This window comes from Triticum dicoccoides, chromosome 3B (genome assembly GCF_002162155.2).
Source record: "Triticum dicoccoides isolate Atlit2015 ecotype Zavitan chromosome 3B, WEW_v2.0, whole genome shotgun sequence".
In the NCBI taxonomy this organism is placed as follows: domain Eukaryota; kingdom Viridiplantae; phylum Streptophyta; class Magnoliopsida; order Poales; family Poaceae; genus Triticum; species Triticum dicoccoides.
Window position 1 is genome coordinate 311,916,951 of NC_041385.1, and position 19,284 is coordinate 311,936,234.

The 19,284-nt window shown below is 43.0% G+C and overlaps 1 protein-coding gene across 1 annotated transcript in view; it reads left to right on the forward strand.

Annotated features, from left to right (window-relative positions):
- Positions 1–335: 335 nt before the first annotated feature.
- The window catches only part of LOC119275967, a 23,010-nt gene continuing 4,061 nt past the window's right edge, over positions 336–19,284 (forward strand). The window contains exons 1-13 of the mRNA XM_037556899.1: positions 336–790; positions 881–3,472; positions 8,073–8,523; positions 8,680–8,908; positions 9,791–9,955; positions 10,524–10,796; positions 10,914–11,159; positions 11,243–11,614; positions 11,708–13,045; positions 13,143–13,199; positions 14,418–14,846; positions 16,998–17,221; positions 17,310–17,443. Of these exons, the coding sequence (XP_037412796.1) occupies positions 445–790; positions 881–3,472; positions 8,073–8,523; positions 8,680–8,908; positions 9,791–9,955; positions 10,524–10,796; positions 10,914–11,159; positions 11,243–11,614; positions 11,708–13,045; positions 13,143–13,199; positions 14,418–14,846; positions 16,998–17,221; positions 17,310–17,443 (6,856 nt within the window). The 5' untranslated portion in view covers positions 336–444. The remainder of the gene's footprint in view (positions 791–880; positions 3,473–8,072; positions 8,524–8,679; positions 8,909–9,790; positions 9,956–10,523; positions 10,797–10,913; positions 11,160–11,242; positions 11,615–11,707; positions 13,046–13,142; positions 13,200–14,417; positions 14,847–16,997; positions 17,222–17,309; positions 17,444–19,284) is intronic.

Here is a 19,284-nt window from a genome sequence, read left to right on the forward strand (position 1 = left end):
GGATCAATAGTGGCAGGACGGATAAGCCCTAAGAGCAGCAAGGTGGAGGTGTTTCTCACGGCGGGCAAGGTGGAGGTGGCGCTCTGCCCGAAGCGGCAAGGTGGAGGTGGCGCTCTCGATGAAAAGCTACTCGACATAACTGTCCAAACAGGAGTAGTGTGTTCAGATCAGCAAAACCGCCAGCCAGTAACATGATCGGTGTTTTGTCTTGTTTTGAAAACTAACCGGTTTTTGAGTTAGGGGTGAAAACTAACCGGTTTTTGAGTTGAGGGGAGGAGGTGGCCCAAATCGTGAAAGTTTAGGGAGCATTTACACTTCTGTCGGTAGGATTTGATGACCCTGCGGCCGCCGGCTGGAAAAGGGCAAATCAGCCGCGGCAACCGGTGAGGATCCAAACTCCACACCACCACCAGCAGCGCCGACGCTCATGCAGTAGCCTGCACGATGGGGGAGCAAGACCCGCTGCCGCAGCTCCCGCTCGCCCTCCATCCACCGCATCTGATCCCTCCGGCGCCCACCCCCGACCACCGCGCCCTCTCGTTCCTCCCTGACTTCGGCGGCCTCCCCTGGGTCGCCTACGCCGCGGGCTCCCTCCTCGTCGTCTCCCACCTCCCCTCCCCTCCCCGTACCAGCGGAAGCGACACTGTTGAGGACGAATCCCCATTCTTCTGCCAAGTCATCGACCTCCACACCCCCGTGTCCGCTGTCGCCTGGTGCGGCCGCGGAAGAGGCGAGCTCGCCGCCGCGTCTGGCAACTCCGTCTCCGTTTTCCAGCCCGCACCTTCGTCAGGTTTGTTCATCTGGCTCGTGTCCAGTTCTCGTCGTTGACTAACTTAGGTGGTTGCCACACGGCTCACCGTTTGGAGATTGGAACTGGCAGGTTCATTCAGTTGGCTCCTGAGATGGGCCATCACCGAGACGTTCACGGTCACCGCCATCGCCTGGACGGGTTCCGGCGACGGCATCGTGGTGGTCGGTGGTGGCGTTGCCATGTGGGCCAGGGTGCAATCCTCCTGGCAGCTTGCTTGGAGGTCCACACCACAGGTGCCGCAGTCCCTCGTCTCTGCTACCCACTTCGTCCACGCCCCTGTCGTGGCGGCGTCAGCTGCTGCTCCTGTGGAGGGCAATGTGCCTGTCCTCGTATTTCTGAATGATGCCAAATTGGGTCTGGAGACTGCTGAGCTTCTGCATCCTCAGCCCGTTTCCATGATCCAGTGGAGGCCTTTGACGTTATCTGTCAGTGATCCATCTGAAGTGAGGAGAGAGATCCTCATGACCTGCTGCTTGGATGGAACTGCCCGGCTATGGACTGGGGCTGAGGTGACCAGGTCGAAGAAGCAGGCTACTTCGCGAAGATCTTTCAGCGTCATTGCAGTGATTGAGTTGGACAACATTCTAAATGGAGTGCTTGGAGTTGACATATCTGTGAGATGGGCAGTAGAAACTGGCAGTGTTGTATCACGAGATGAAGAAGCTAAGTTCAAGTTGTTTACAGGTCATTACTGGCAGAACAAGGTTGGCAAATGTGAGTGGCTGGTCAGTGTTGGCCCTGGGCGTTGTACCAATTTTTGGGCTGCTCATTGTCTTGATGATGTATCTCCACCAAGGTACCCTCGGATTACACTATGGAAGCAGAGCGAACCACAGGCTTGGGAGGAATCTGCTATTAACCCAAAATCTACAGTACAACCAATGTTTGTTGAGACTGTAATATCACGAAGTATATGTTCTGGCCCACCCACAAGATGCTCTTTGCTTCATTTGCTGCCTGATAATTCATTCATTTGGTCTCGCCTGCCTTTTGATTTATCATCAGATTCTGGGAGTCATGTTTCAAGCGATTCTTCTAAGAGCATCTCATGCTGTTCAACCAAGACCATTAATCAAGTTGGACATAAGGGTAGTATCATAGAGGTGTCTGTCCATCCATATAGCTGCGAGATAGAGCTAGCTGTTTCTATGGATTCTAGCAGAATGCTATTTGTATGGTCTCTTTCAACCTTATCAACTCTCATATCGACCTTGCATGCACCCACTTATCCTTTATGGAAGCTCCTGTGCAAATTTGATCTGCGTGACATTTCTTCAGATGTGCAATATTCATGTCTTTGTTGGGCTCCTTCAGTTTTCCATGATAACAGGTTTCTTGTCCTGGGAGGTGAAAATGGAGCTGATTTAGTTGTCGTCAGAATTCCAAATGGAGGTGTTGTTTCATGTCACAAGATGTTCACAGTTCCTTTCCTTGGAGGGAGCAATGCAGAAGAACCGCCTGATAGCATTCATACCATACCTTTAGCTTCTAACTGTAACAAGTCATTTTTAAACAACAGTTTCCTAATTGTGTGCGTATGGAGGAAGAGCTTTCAAGTTTTATCATGGAAAGTAGTCCTGCATTCAGAAAATCATCATGAAGGAAGGGGGTGTTTATGTGAATTTTCTGCCAACTCACTTTCCACTGCAGATCAAGGGAGACATGTTACTTACGTCCATGGTAAAATGTTTGCAGCTGCTATTTATGAAGGTTCTACAGTTTTCCCTACTGACGTGGATGGAGAATATCCCACCTGCATTTCGGTTATGTCTCTGGACAATACTGTATTACCCCTACAACAACATGTACCTTTTGCAACTTCCTCAGGTTATCATATTGCTACTGGGTACTCTGATGGCACTGTGAAACTTTGGAAGATGTCTGGTGCAGATAACCCTTTGCAGACTGGGAGAGGGAGCAACAGCTGGGAGCTAGTTGGCATGTTTGGTGCTCATCCAGGACCAATTAGTGCAATTTCACTATCCAGATGTGGTAGAGTTGCTACTGTTGGAAGAAATGTTCAGAAGAATAGTACATCCATTCATATCTGGGAAGCAGTAAAACTCATGGGAGATGGGTATTTTCTCCTGGAAGATGCACTAATGATTCAAAGTGCTGTTGTTGGTTTAGATTGGCTATCTTTAGGCAATGGTAGATTTTTACTTGCGGTCTGTTTTCGTAATAAGTTGCATATATATTCCCATAAGCATCCTTCCTTTCAGAATGTGCTGCACACTGCAAATGTGAAGCATCTTTGGAGTTGTATTGCATTAGCTCATTCTCATCATGATGTTGCCAGCTTCTGCTGGGGGCCAAAGGCGTCAATAGTGCTTGTTCATAACAATCATCTTTCACTGTTCAGTTCATGGTTAGTAAGAGGAGCAAATGAACGTATTACCCAAAAAGGCATTTGTTCTGCCACAGATGTGCATGATAAGTTGTCATGTACTGTGCATGTTAATGAAACTATCTTTGGTAAATCTGGGTTATCTGAAAATTACAGCAACATGGAGGCCACTGAGAACAATAGCACGCTGTTACCAGGCCAACACAATAGTCATTGTTCTAATGGTTTGTGGAGCTTGTTGGATATATCTAGTAATCTGAGTGGACCTTTGGCGCCATATCACCCAAGAGCACTTATCCATCATCTTTATTCAGGTGTCGACTATTCTAATTTATTTCTAATGTTTTTCTCTGGATTCTACATTTGTTGCACAAGGCCTTGCTAAGTTAACCATTACTGGCTTCCATTGTTAACTTTAACTATCCACATTGTCCTGTGAGAGTTTGAGATTGTGTAAGTGGAAATATGCTACACCCACATGCTCTTACGCTTACTATGCCTCGCAGGTTCCAAGATGTTTTTAAAGTTTGGCTGTAGTTATTTATGATTTAGGCCATTTAATGTGTGGTTTGGTACGGAATATGGTTAATCAAGAGAACTTTACCATTTCATTAAAACATTCATGCTATGACTCTTAAAAATGGTTATGCACTAGTTAGTATACCAAAATGCTGAAATAATACTGCATACTGAAAGCCAATGTAATGATAAACTCAGTGTTCAGGATATTGGTAACTGGTAGCTGCTTGGTCAGGTGAGTAGATTAATTGGCGAATCGGCCTATTAACTGAATTTATCAGTGACCCATTTATCGTTAGTTAACTAGGGCCATAGCTATATATCCTAGGCTACATAGCTACATGTAATGTACTAAATGTCTAAATATGCCAATGTACACGTTAATGTAACATGGAAAAGTTTTACATATCTTTATATCCTAGGCCACTCCATATCACCCGAATTTCTTTTCAAAGATGGAGCACTTGCAGTGGTAGAAGCCTACGCAGAGGAGAGGACAGCAGCAATGCGGATATAGCCAATCAGTAGCAGGGAGCCCTAAACCTAGAACGCCGAGAGCAGGAGCAGGAGACTGAGAGAAGGGAGGGAAACAGGCTAATTTTAGGCCAAAATAAGCTTTGCATCCTCTGCAAGTTAATCGGCCCCACCTAAAATTTCGGCCTTTTATCAGCTGTCAGACCGATTAATCGGCTGGCCTAGTTAATTGGCCGAATAGGGGGTATTCGATTCGGTCAGGTGCCGAGTAGCAGTTAACTCAAATGTAGGCCGATATTTGAAACAGTGGATAAACTTGGCCAACTGTATCACTTGCATCAATTCCACCCAGGGTTAGAAAACCATTCAGTTAAAAACTTGTCCTCTCTGGTTTGCCAAAACGACCTTGGTGAGAATAGTTGGTTCCCTGAAATGTCTGCCTAACAGTCTTTTGAACCCTTCCATCTGCAAACCTATTTTAGTTGCATTTTTGATATTGTGATAAAATGGTGCCTTTTACGGCGGAACTGCTGTTTGTATAAGTGCGTAACATGATTTGGGTGAATTTCTGTTTCAGTATTGTAGACTTAGAGAATGTTTTAGTAAGTACTACCTCCGAATCAAAATGTAAGACGTTTTGTAGGTTAGTTTAGCCTACAAAAACATCTTATATGAGACAAAGGTAGTATCTCAATGCAAATTAGATCTTGCTAGATTTAATTTTGACATTTCAATTTCAGTTTTAAGGGGTCAAATTGAGAAAGATATGACATATAACATTTACTTACTTACTTACTTACGAAGCCTTTTATCCCAAAAAAGTTGGGCTAGGCTAGATATGAAACCTTTTCACGAGGACTTCCCAGGAGGTCACCCATCCTAGTACTACTCTCGCCCAAATGGGTTTCATACCCAAAAGACTGGCTAGTTTTTATGTTGGCTCGCCAAGCCTATCACAACCCTTAGATATGAAACCCTTTCACGAGGACTTCCCAGGAGGTCACCCATCCTAGTACTACTCTCGCTTAAATGGGTTTCATACCTATGGGACTGGCTAGTTTTTACGTTGGCTCGCCAAGCCTATCACAACCCTCCTCCTTTACTCGGGCTTGGGACCGGCTATGCCTAGAAGACATAGGCGGAGTTATATGACATATAACATCATGATAAATATTCTTTGGCTCTTTGTTGGTTTGCCATTCTTTGAGCTATGCGCCTATGCCTTCTTCAAACTGGGTTGTAACTATGTTGCTAAGTTCTACAATGGCAAGCACAATTACTTATGTTGTAATTGCTAACCAATTGCATTTTCCGTCTTAAGGGCAACTCCAACGCGGATCACCAAAATGGACATCACGAAATGTCCACACACAGTTTTAGGGGTGGCGGCCATCCAACATAGGCACCAAATGTCCACCCCTGGTCCGACGACCATCCAACTGTAGGAACCAAATGTCCGCCCCTGTTCCAGCCTACTCCATTTGACATGCATATTTAGATCAATAGCAATTGAAGCATACGTTTAATAGTTGCAAACATATGCAATCACAACCAAAAAGCAATGGATGTTCAATAAGTTTTACATCCAATCGATCCCAAAAGTTGCTAGTCTGGCCGTCTGTGCCAAAGCCCTCCTTGGGCTCCCAGTTCGTCTGTCAATGGCAGAAACCTCACTCTTCGGCTGGTCTAGCCTCCTCAGTTTGCGCAAAGCGTTGCAATATGCTCGCACGGTAGGCTTGGAAAATCTTTGCCGCATAGAGATCCAAGTCCGAGGTCTTCACAAAACACATTTTGGAGTCCTCCGAAGCGGCCTTGATCTCAAGCTTCTTCTCTTGGAGTTTGATTTTCTTTTCTTGCATGTCCATGAAGATGCCAAACCTCTTCTCTTGGAGTTTGATCTCCGCCTTCTTTCCCTCCTTCACCTCATTGTGTGCGACACTTGCCTCCTCCTTCGTCATGATGTCCTCGAACTTCTCTGTCATCTTGGCCGCCATGCCTTCTCACTTCTCCTTCTCCTCTTCCCACTTCCTCCCCGGCTCCTAATTACATTCTTGGTTGGAGCAAGCTCTTCTTGTGTTGGAACGGCTGGATCACCACCTTCATCTTCATTGACCATGCCGTCTTGACGGAACTGGGAATGTAGGTGATCCGCTTGCTTTGCCCATTCAACTTCAACCAACTAGTTATACATATTTTGAACCTTGAGGGTACCCTCCTACCCTCCTTAGTTCAACCAAATGAACTAAGTTTTCAGAACTCATCACTTCTGAAATTTTAGTTCATTTGGTTGAACTAAGAAGGGTCGGAGGGTACCCCATAGGTTCCAAATTTGCATCCCTACAACGAAATATGCATATAGATGAAGTGCTTCTTCTCCATCTTGTGGTATAATGTGCTAGCATGTACGAGCTAGCAAAGGAAGATAGTGGATGGTCAACAAATTGCAACATTGAGCAAATCACTGAAAACCAACACATAGAGTAACAAGCCACAAAACTTACGAGATCTTGGATTGCCGCACCACTTGGCCACCATTTTTTGCACTTGTTTGTAGAAGCCGCAAAACTTGTTGACGACCTCTTGAATGTTTTACAATTGATGGTTGAGTGGCTTTGGATTGCGCTCAGGGATCACTTCGTGCGGTAGGGATTGCAGTGCTTTTTGCTCGGGAAACCAATTATGCGTGCTTTGCCAAAACGCCATGCCCCTTTGCTCCATGCCCTGAAACGCATTGAGACTAGCGGCCAACCACGCCTCACACAACAATTCATCTTCCTTTGGGGAGAAATTTAGTCCCTCTTCTTTGGGTTGGCACCCGGCGGCAGTGGTTGTCCGGATCCATGTCCGGCTGCTGGGTGCACGTCTGCTGGTTGTCCGGCTGGGAGTCCTTCACTTGTTTGTCTTCGTAGCCGCCTTCGTCGTGGATCATGTTCATCATCTCCTCGTTTGCCGCGATCACGCTTTGTTGGGACATTCTGCCAAACAGTGACCGGGCACCGACGGACGAGCGCTCCACAACCGGCGTTTTTAACCGGACAAGCCTCGAAGACTGCGACTCCGTGAAGGTGTAGTCGGTGTTGAGGTCGATGGTGAACGGGACTCGATGGCTGGAGGTGAAGAAAGACGCGGATTGGTGCGGCTATTGCTGCGTGTTGACAGGACCGAGATGGTGGGAGGCGTAGTAGTAGGGCGTATTCAGCTGGGTTGCTAGGGCGGCGATTGCCTGGGCGGCACCAGCCTGGCGACACGCTTTGCCGGAGAGGTCTGCCCTGATCGGCCTTCTTCTTCGCCTTGTAGCGGCGGGCGTTGTGTTCCGCGGGAGCGGCCTTGCGGGCGGCCACCACCCTTAGATCCTTCGGCTCCGGCGAAATTTCTGTTGTTCCAGTCAACTCCTCCGGCGGCGGACGAACCGAACGGTGGGGAGGGAGGTGTAGATCCGGGTGGAGGCAGTGGAAAGGGCGGGCTTTTGTACGGAAACAGTGGTGGGAAACTGGGAATTCCCAAATGCGTGGGCTTCGCCTTGGTTTTGGGTGGGTTGGGCGTGTCAGAGTCCGACGTGGCGGATGTCTGGATTCCCGCAAATCTCCGGTTCGTTTGGTGCCGCCATGCCGGTCTATGGGATTTCGGACATTCGGACCGGTACGGGCATTTTTTGGTGACCGCCGTTGGATGGCAAAAAATGTCCGGACAGTCTGGTCCGGACATTTACGGTACTGTCCGGACATTTACGGGCGATTTGGTGATCCGCGGTGGAGATGCCCTAATGATTTGCCCTGATAGAAGTCCACGTTCATTCCTGATTTCTGCTCACAGTATTTTCAGTAAACTTGCAGAATTTTATTTTTCAATTTAACCACAGCATCTTGTTAATTTTATGAAATTAGGCAATGGAATTAACTCTTTATTGTTGTTTGTGCACAGGTGAATGGAAACGTGCAGATGGCATTCTGCAGCATCTTGTTGAATCCATGAAAGCAAGTACAACATTAAACACCTTGTTGGACTGTAGTTCATGCAGTAAATCATGCCATAATATCCCTGAACTTCCTTTGTCGCGGTACTTTACGCATGCACCGTCAAGCGATATTTCTAGCAAAGGGTTACTGTGGGGTGACAACGGAAGTAGCACAGCCTTCAACTTGCTGTCACCATCAAATTCATTTTCTTACATGACGAGTAATTTAGGTATCAATACCACCACTAGTGCATCTGAAAGGTCAGAGATAAGTCAGCTCCTTGATAAGAACTTTGGCATGTTTGCAATAAGTGACACTGAAAAAATACAGATACATGCAGTTTCTGATCTTTTGGGTGAAATTACTGATCAGAACCGTGCTTCTCCCTATAAAACCCTTGATGAAGCAGGGCGAAGGTAAGATAACTCCTAGCTTGTAAAATCGTGTTGGTATGTTTTTCTATTGACTACAATCTAGGCATTGTCAAAAATTAGACAAAAAACTGCCGCTACCCTTTTCGCTTTTGTTGTTGTTGAGAAGTCATGTTAATTGATGATTGCATTTCTCTTAAGGTTCTGGATTGCTGTGCAGTTCCAACGCCTATATGTGCTTAGGAGATCTGGAGATTCATCTGGTGCTGAAGGGTGCCATCTTGATTCTGCTTCCATTGCATGGGCCTTCCAATCTGATTGTCAGGATGATCTACTTGATTATGTTCTTCCAGCAGAATCGACTTGGTTAGAGATGCAAAACCTTGGTATGGGATTATGGTATACCAATGTGTCCCAGCTAAGGACCAGGGTATGGAAATATCTTTCTCAGCAATCAGATATTTCAGAACTAGTATTTAGGTTCTCATAAGTTTCGCTAACAGCAAATGTCACAGTTGACTAACACGGCAATGATAGGATGTAGTTACGGTATCATTCTGTCAATCACTGAAAGTTCTGTTTACCAGTTTGTAGTGTATCTCCTTACATCCCTAAAAATCCTCTGTCAACAAAACAAACAGTTTGGATTTTGAATAGAAACAATCCAAATAAAATGAATACTAAATATAAATAACTTAATTTTTCATAATAAAAAATTTCTAACAAGAATGGAATATGACTCGGGTCTCGAAGAAGCTTAACCAAGCGTGGCTTAGGAGCCGAGCTCAGGTTGCAGGCTGATCATGACCACATGAAGGTGTCACACATGCGTGGAAGGAGCTCAACCGAGAGCATCAAACGGTTGATCCCAGGACGATGTCAACTTGACTTTCTAGGGCAGCATGTTAGTAGCAAAGCACTGCTCAGCTACAACTGATTGCATTTACAAAGTTTGGGACTTTGAGTTAACATAGATTCTTCTTTTGACCAATAGTAGCATCCTACACAAGATGATTCCCTATGTTTTTTTCAAAAGAATATATTCAGTGTTGCGGTTTATATTTAAACCCGATATTCTTTTTGACCAAGGCGTCAAATGTGGCACATTTGATGGCTGATGTTCTCTACTGCTGAAACATTGTCATTGTTGTAGTGTTCTGCGTCCAGATTCTAGGTATGAAGTATTAACGGATCTTCTGTCTATTTTTTTCCTGCCATATGTATGGACACCATAATGAACATTGTTTACATTTGCAGTTATCTGGATAATCACCTGTGCTTATTAGGTAATGTGATATGTCTGAAATTGTAGATGGAGAAGTTGGCAAGGTTGCAGTATCTTAAAAGCAAGGATCCCAAGGATTGTGCTCTGCTCTATATAGCATTAAACAGAATAAAAGTATTAGTTGGCCTTTTCAAGGTCAGCAGAAATGAGAAGGATAAACGTCTGTATGAGTTTCTCTGCAGGAACTTCCAGGTACATCAGTGTATAGTATGGTTCAATCTATTGACAGCTTCAACTATGCGGTCATGCCTATTAATACAATAGTTGCAAATGTGAACTTGCACATACTGAAGTCTTTCAGAAAGTAATACTACATGTAAGGCGTATGTTGATTCAGTATCATAAGGTTTTGATCAATGATTACTCTATTAATATACGGTTTATGAGATTAAAAATCACATCATAAGTATTTTAATACAATTCTAGTGGTGTAAATTTCATGTCACATAAACCACATATAACAAAGTACTCCCTCCGTTCCATAATTCTTGTCGTGGTTTTAGTTCAATAGTTCAAATTTGTGTAACGACAAAATATGCCTTGAATTTTAGGACTGATGGAGTAGTTGCTAGTCCTGGCATCTCAAATGATCAGTTTTTGCCACACTTCATATCTTTATCACTATACTGGCAGTGCCATATTTTTAAGAGAATGCGCATCAAACACGGCCAGAAGGAATTTCATGCATTTTACAGTAATGCTTTGTGTTGCAAAGTGAATTATATCACTACATCGTACTTATTCAGATAAATTTATCTAGGAAGAAAAAAACAAAGCCGCTGCTCTTAAAAATGCTTATGTACTACTGGGAAGGCATCAATGGGAGCTTGCTATAGCATTTTTCCTGCTTGGAGGTGATACTTCCTCTGCCATCAATGTTTGTGCGAAGAACCTTCAAGATGAACAGCTTGCTATGGTAATTTGTCGGCTTGTTGAGGGATCTGGAGGCCCCTTGGAGCGTAACCTCATTTCAAATGTGCTGCTCCCTGATGCAGTTGAGAAAGGAGACCACTGGCTTTCAAGCCTGCTTGAAGTATGTTATATGTCTGCCTTTTTCTTTTCCCTTTTTTATTTTGAAAATCAAAATAGTTTATGACGAGTACAGAATGGACCCTTAAGCTTCTTAATTAAATTTCATTTAAATCTTCAGTGGATGCTAGGGAACTACTCCCAGTCTGTCAGTAAATTATTTTGCTGCCATCCCAAGTTACTGTTTGATGAATCCGACACTCATGGTGGTCAGAATGTGTTTGCAGACCCAGAATTGGGTCAGTATTGTGCAATCCTATCAACGAAAAATAGTTTCAGAAACTGTGCTGGTGAAGCTCTATCTGCAAAATTATCTAAGCTTTCATTTGCACTGGCTGCATGTGCCTTAAACAGATGTGGACTACCTGTAAGTATAATCTCTTAGCAGCTGAGTTGTCCTTGCTGCTGTTTTGCATTACACTTAATCTTGTTTTTTTTTGTGCTCATTAGCTTGAAGCACTTGAATGCCTATCTTGTAAATCGAGCATAGTTGAGAAGGACGGCACCAGCTCACAACATGGTGCAGATGACAAGATTCTTGATGGAATACTAAACCCTTTCAATGCTTCTTCCAATTGGCTTTCATCATCTGTCGTTAATGATGTTGAATCAGAACTCAAAGTAACCATGGCTTCAAATTATTTGTCACGCATGCTGAGAAATCACTTTCTCTGTGCACATTGCGGTCTACCATTAGCTAAAGATAAGGTCCTTAAAGAGCACAACAGCCATGACATCGAGGAACTTACGCGTGATGTTAGTGCTGCAATATCAATATTTGATAAAAGGTTCTCACTTCAGTTTTATGATGTAGCTGAGAAGGTAACATCAGGAGATAGCAGCTTCTTTTACTTCTTTATTTCTACAGAGCCTTTCGTACGAACCATCCTAAATTCTGCTTCTGTTACATTGCAGATCCTTACCTCCTGTTCCCATGATGGTTTATTATTTCTTGCATATGTTCTGCTATCAGTTTGTAGATCACCAGATGGTGGAACTAATAGTCATTGTCTTGAAGGTTGCACTTCCCGTTCGATTGACTCTCTGTTGTTGGTGTCATGCAAGGAGAGTTTTGAATTTCTTACTCGATATGTTGTCTCCTGCTGCTTCATCTGTTCTGTTCTTAATACAGACCTCACCCATATTACTGTATGTACACCTATGGAAAACATGAAATACATTATAGCAACTTTATCACATTATCTGAGTACTAGCAGGCTACTCCTGAAACATGACCTCAGTAGAACTTCTGCATTGGACAAGACATCAGCCATATATGCTGTTATTGATCTCCTTGATTACAACATAGGCTTTTCTGTTTCTTGGCTATGCCATGACATGAAGGCATTACTTATCATGAGCAATCCAGTGTTAGGTGCTTCTGCGAATGATCAGTCATTTCAAGTATTATTAGACCGATTGATGCAAGCTGCACACCATAAAAGTCATGGTATATCAATTAACACAGAGGCGGTAATGCCCAATGGTTCATTGGACAAGAGACAACAAGGAGGAAGTGAGGATTCAAGTCTTTCAATTGATGAAAAGTGGCATTTGATAGGTGCTTCCTTGTGGATTGGATTGTCATCCTTTATGAAACATCACTTAAAAGAGTTCATTGGAAACGAGAAACTTGAAGGTGAAGCTTGTACAAGTGACGTGAAGGAATTTAAGGGTCTTGCCTCTTCAGTTGCTGCAAAGTTTGTTATTGATTCCCTGCAATTTGTGTCGTCTTCATTAGTAAGACTCCATGCATCATTTTTCAGAGAGAAATTATCAAATAATTTACATCCGAGTGTGCTTTTCTGGTTAGAATATATGTCGTCTCAGCCACAGTCCAACAAGACTAGTCGCGATCAGCTCGCATATATAGCTCAGGGCACAAACACTGAGAACATGGAGGTGTTGTTTCATGTTTTGTGGGAAATATCTGCTAACCCTGTGGATATCTGTGCAGCATTTGTGAATGAAGACGTGAATTGCTTTCCGTTAAACAACAAAAAGCTCAGTAGATCTTGGAAGAATATGGTTGAAAGTACAAAAGTCGAGTGTGAAAACGATTCTACTCAAAGTAATGGAGGAGAAAATAAATGCAGTGTTAGCTCCAAGGACAATGAGAAAGGGCATGTATTTGTTGACAAGGCTTCTTCTGATGTGGAAACCTCTCTTGAACCTAAAAGGAAATGCCTGATCGAAGAAAAAGGCTTTCAAAGCCCAAAGGAACTTCTAAGGAGAAATGGGGAACTTCTTGAGGTATTCATTGTCAAGCCTAATGACCTTCTTTTCCTTGAGATGACTCATTCTTTGCTTTCTTTTGTGCACTGCATTTTAATCTTTTGCAATGGTGCAGGCAATATGTCTCAACTCAACCAATGAGCAACATGCTGCTGTTGCTACCAACCGAAAGGTATTGTTTTTGAACCATTCACTACTCCATCTGTTCCAAATTAATTGAAGTTCTAGGTTTGTCCTAAGTCAAACTTGTTTAATTTTGAGCAACTCTATAAAAATGGTAGATCTATACAACACCAAATACATATTAGTATGAACATACATTTTTTTTAAGAATCTCATGAGACTAACTTGGTTTTCTAGATGTTACTAAATTTTTCTAAAGACTTGGTCAAACTTAAAGAAGCTCGACTTAAGACAAAACTACAACTTCAATTAATTTGGAACGGAGGGAGTATTATCCTAATTATGTGTGAATACTGTAATATTTTTTCTTTATGTTGAATTGTCAAACATGATAATATTGCAACATAATCAAAACAGGCCATGCCTAGCTTTTATGCTTTGAACTGAATGAGCCACACTAGAAGGTGTTTCTTTCGTTTTGTGGATGAGGACTAGGATTTTTTACAGATGATGCAGAAAACATGTTCTTGATGATGCTTTTATCTCTGATATCCTTAGACTGCAATTAATGAGTACTCTTTAATATCTACATTCTTGTACCAATAAAAAATATGGGTCAGGTTTGACACAAACCATCTTAGCCATCCGATATAATCTGATGACAAACAAATTAAGTTGAATATATAACAACTGCGTTGCACATTTAGTCCCTTATTGTTGAGGAAATCGTTAACTGGTAGCTGCTCGGCTGGCTGGTGAGTAGGGGATTAATAGGCTAATCGGCAAGTTAATCGGCCATTTAATCAATTAATCGGATGATTTATCAGTTTATCGGCTACTCGGTGACCCTACTAGTAGGGATTAATTGGCAAGTTAACTGGTTAATCGGATGAATTCTTGAACAGGGCTTAATTACACATTGCTAATTGCCCTTTACAACCCCTCTTTTCAAATTATGAGGAATTGCTCAACCTTTTTCTCATTCCTTAGTCATGATGCTATGATTGCTGACCTTATTTGCCTCCCTGATATGATGTATTGTTATAAAATAATAATATTTTGGTTCTTGTATTATTTTTCTAGTATTTTTTTGAACTAAATGTATATCTTCAAACCTATTGTAAGAGCTGTGCTGCAAGTAACAACTGGTCCCAAGATGTTCGACATTATTGTTTGTAATGTTGTATGTGGACTTTTTGTCTCCTTAAGTCATGCGTAGTTGCGTTGCTGCACCATTTTTGTTTGACTAAGGTCATCCATTTTTCAGGGTCTTGTTTTTTTCAACTGGTATGGCAATCAACAGGACAAGAAATCAGCAGAGTATATTTGGTCAGGATCTGAGTGGCCATCAGATGGTTGGGCTTGTTCTGAAACTACACCTGCTGCAACTCTTATTTCACCTAGTGTTGGTCCTGTCAGAAGGAGAGGATCTCATCTTGGTTCAGATGGGACAAATATTGGTGTAGGTTCTTTGGCGAAACCTGGAAGAGACTTAACTGGTGGTGGGGCATTTGGAATTCCAGGTTATGCTGGTATTGGGGCATCAGGGTTTGGGTGGGGCGAACCCGACGAATTTGAGGATTTTGTTGATCCTCCAGCAACCCTTGAGAATATCCATTCAAGAGCACTATCACGCCATCCCTCTTTGCCATTGTTGCTAGTGGGGTCAAGCAATACACATGTGTATTTATGGGAGGTAAGTATTACGGGAAATTGTCAATTATGCCACGCTTGATTGGTTATTACTTGTCAGTGTGGGTCTATCGATGCTTGGTTTTATGGGCATGGCAGTTAGTTCTCCCTTTTTTCTTTCTTCTAGTCATTTGTTCACACGCAATCAGCGATTTAATATTTCTCTTTTTTCTTTATATGATGTAAATCTTATGGGCTAAGGATCATGAAATTAAATAGCTAACACAACTACAAATGTCCATTCAAGAATCTATATTATCTTGGAGGGTTGTGGAGTCTTGATTTGGAGGTGCTTGGATGAGCACTGAAAATGAGGTGGCTATGGCTTAAAAAGACAACCCGATCGTCCATGGGCTGATGTTGAACTTCAAGTACATCCTAATTCGGTTGCAATGTTCTCCATCTTGATCATTTCTATTGTTGGTGATAGCAGCATAACACTCTTTTGGTGTGACACATGGTTGCATTGGCAATCCCTGTCAGATCATGCACCACATTATAGTGATAAGTAGAAGAACAGTAAATGAAGCACAAACTGATGCTACTAGGATCCATGACATTAGAGGTGGTCTGTCAACGGAGGCGTTGTTGGAATATCTTCAGTTATGGGAAATCTTATCTGAGGTTAATCTTCTGGGTTTTAGGATCAGCATATTTGTCCGCCATCTTCGGGAAAGCTCACGACCAAATCAGGCTATCGTTTCCTCTTAGGGGATGCTGATTTTGATCTATGGATGGAAATTTTGAAAACTTGGGCTCCACTCGCTGCAGATTCTTTATTTGGTTGGCCTCAGTAAATCGTTTCTGGACTCCTGATTTTTTGACTCGCCGTGGTCCTGACCACCCGGAAAAATGTGCTCTGTGATCAGGAGGAAAACCATACAACTTCTGCTCACTGCGTGTGTGTTCTCAAGAGAAGTATGGTTCTCTGTTGTCCTTGGTTGCTCTGCAACAGCGTACACGAGGGCCAGATGATCTTGTTTTTACTGTTTGGTGGCGCCAAGCAACAAGCAAGTTGATAGACAATACCGCAGGGGTTTTGACACTTCGGTTGTGTTGGTAGCTTGGTGGATATGGAAGCATAGGAATGAATGTGTTTCTGAGGGCGCCCTAATTAGCCTTATTTCGATTATACAGAACATTAGGGACGAGGCCCAAAGGGCTCTGAGAAATTTGGCCAGAGTTCTGTTATTGGTCGTGCTCATAGTTTTATCTTTCTTGGTGATCTTTTGTCCCTGCCCTAACGGGCTTTATGAGTCTTCCAAGACTCCTTTTTCTTAACATAAATATAATAATGCGTAGCTCTCCTGCGTGTTCGAGAAAAAAAAAGAATTTATATTATCTTGGAGACATAACATGTATTCCCTCCGTTCAGAAATAACTGACGTGGTTTTAGTTCAAAATTTGAACTAAAACCACGTCAGTTATTTCAATAAGGCTTTTGTATAGACTGCCTGGCATTTGATGTTATCTAGATCTGTAGTTAGTACATCTTGCAGTAATTTAAATCGAGAAATGTATGTCTGGAACATTTTAAAACAAAATCTTATTATAAATACGACTCTTTGCCATTTTCGGTTAAATCTACTTTCCGTAGTTCAAAAAGCACCCCCCACTCCCATATCTTGATTAGAGGAAAGATTTTAGTTGTCCACGAAGGAACAAATATTTTATAAGGCAAAATGGGAGGGTACAAATGGAGAATTTTCTATGTAGACTTTCTGTAGAATGTAAAAACATATATTTACTACTCCCTCCGATCCAAAAAAAAGTGTCGTGGTTTTAGTTCAAATTTAAACTAAAACCGCAACACTTTTTTTTTTGGATCGGAGGGAGTACATTGTAAGCACTGTACCTTTGGAGATTGTGCCCACTACGCATTTTGTCTGCTATTTTGTTATATAAATTTTCAGATTCTTTAATGTATACCCACCCTTATATTATACATAAAGAGATCTCGCTAAATAAATATAATTTTGTTTCCAAACATGAGGATAAAGAAACAAAATGGTTGACTTTGCTGAATAGCTAGATATTTCACTATTTTGCTGGGTCGATCGAAAGGGTTATCATATCATTACCTGTAGTGGTTTGAACTAGATATGGTCCCGTGTTTAATTATCCACTGATAACTTTCGTGCTTTGGCTGTTACAGTTTGGTAAAGATAGTGCAAGAGCTACATATGGTGTTCTCCCTGCTGCTAATATTCCACCACCTTATGCACTTGCTTCCATATCGGCTGTTCAATTTGATTATTACGGGCAGCGGTTTGCAACTGCTGCATTAGATGGTACAATTTGTACATGGCAAGTTGAGGTGGGTGGAAGAAGCAATGTCCATCCTACAGAGTCATCCTTGTGCTTTAACAGCCATGCTTCGTATGTGGACTAAACTTGTTCATGTAACTACTTGCAACGACTTGATACAGTTATGCTGTATCTTATTTTATTTTTTTATTGATGACAGTGATGTTGCGTATGTGGATGCAAGTGGATCTGTTCTTACTGCAGCTGGATGCAATTCAAATGGCACAAATGTTGTTATCTTGGATATGCTAGCTCCACCAGCCACTTGTCAAACTTCTATTGTGTGTCATGAAGGTGAATTAAAAAAAAATCCATTCTAGCCTTTTACTTGGAATATTTTATAGTAGAATACTAATATCTATAGCAGTCCTAAGTTTTTTTAAAAAACGACATCTGTCCTAAGTGTTGAAGTTAAAAAATATTAATACTAGTCTATTCTAGAAAGTAGAGAAGGGGAGCCTTGGCTTAGCGGTAAAGCTGTTGCCTTGTGACCATGAGGTGGTCACGGGTTCGAGTCCTAGAAGCAGCCTCTTGCAGAAATGGAGGGAAAGGCTGTGTACTATAGACCCAAAGTGGCCGGACCCTGAGCAAGCGAGAGCTACGTGCACCGGGCTGCCCTTTTTATTATAGAAAGTAGAAATGGAGCACATACTAAGAAATGACCATCTACAAAAATAGTAGTATTAATCTCGTAAATCTGTAAAAAGAACCGCTGAACTGGACGTCATTAATTTTTTAATTGAGAATGCACCATAATCCATGTCATTTTAAATTTAAAAAACGCTGAGAAGGCACAAAAGTGCACAACACCACAAAGGGTGAAAACAAATTAAACACCAAGAAAAGAAAAAGAGCATGACAAAATGACAAAATCTTTTCTAAGCTACTGATAGGATCTACTATTGACATAACCCTAATTACTGCAAAGTAGATAAAAGTAAACGACAATATTCTTCTCTACTTTATTGAGAGGGGTCGGCCCCTATATATAGTAGACAAGACTTGACCGACAAGCTGGTAAGTCTATTCAAACTCTAATACGGTCTCTAAACTGGCTGGACCCTTTCCTAACAAACTTACTTAATCAACTAGGACTCTGAAGCCATAAGACTCCAGGTTTGATGGGTTGGCCCACATAACATCTCCCCCCTTCTTGAAAAACAGCTTCTGCAAGCTGTAACTGTTCAATTGACTCCCATGGGTCTTTGGTGCTAGCAGTTGCGGACCTGTCCTGGTCGAAGTCGCCTGCATCGATGAAGAAGAGTCGTGCGCACCGGTGATCCCGGACATAAATCTCGTAGTAGTTGAAGCAAAGGCCCCAACGGTGGGTTGAGGTGATGAACATGCTGTGGCAGGGTTGGTGCTGGAGTGGTTGACGGCAGAACAGTTGCTAGTGGTGCTGTCGTGGAAGGTGCCAGAGTTGTGTTGACCACATGAGGCTGGTGTCCAGACGTCGTTGGAAGGAAATGCCACTGCTCATGAAGTCAGACGATCGTTGAAGCTCGACGTCAACTTGAAGACCCTCGAGCAGCCTTGCTATGCAGAGACACTGGGTCGATGTTAACGGCTCATTGTTGTGGCACATGAGGGCTAGAAATCTGCTGCTGTAGTCAGCAACTGAGGAAGTGAATGGCAGATGCGCGAACTGCCCAATACCATGTCAGCATGCTGAAGTTGCGCTCAAGCTGTAAGTACCAGAATTGAGCGTCATTGATGAGGTGGCAGGCTGCCGTCCAGACCTTGTCAGCCTTGTCCATGTGGAGCCCACGAAAAAATTGTAAGCACCTATTGAGCCAACCGAGAGGGTCAACCAAGCCATCACATGTTGGGAAGTCGAGCTTGTGGAAGCGGGGCACGATGGAACCGTAACTTGAGCTGTGGTGATGGTTAGGCAGGGCCTGAAGGGAGGTGATGGGCAGGTGGATCCATAGATGGGTTGCGAAGGGAGTGTGGTCATAATGGCGTGTGAAATTGGTTGGCAGGTGGGGTTGTGAAGACGACAAAGGGGGCAGTGATTTGTGGTTGCTGCTGCTGGTAGGTGGGTGGGTGGCGATCGGGCTGTATGGTAGGGTGCAAAGTGCCCTAGGTTGATCCTAGTGGGTGCCTGCGGCGAGTAAGGAGATGGCTGGAGGTGG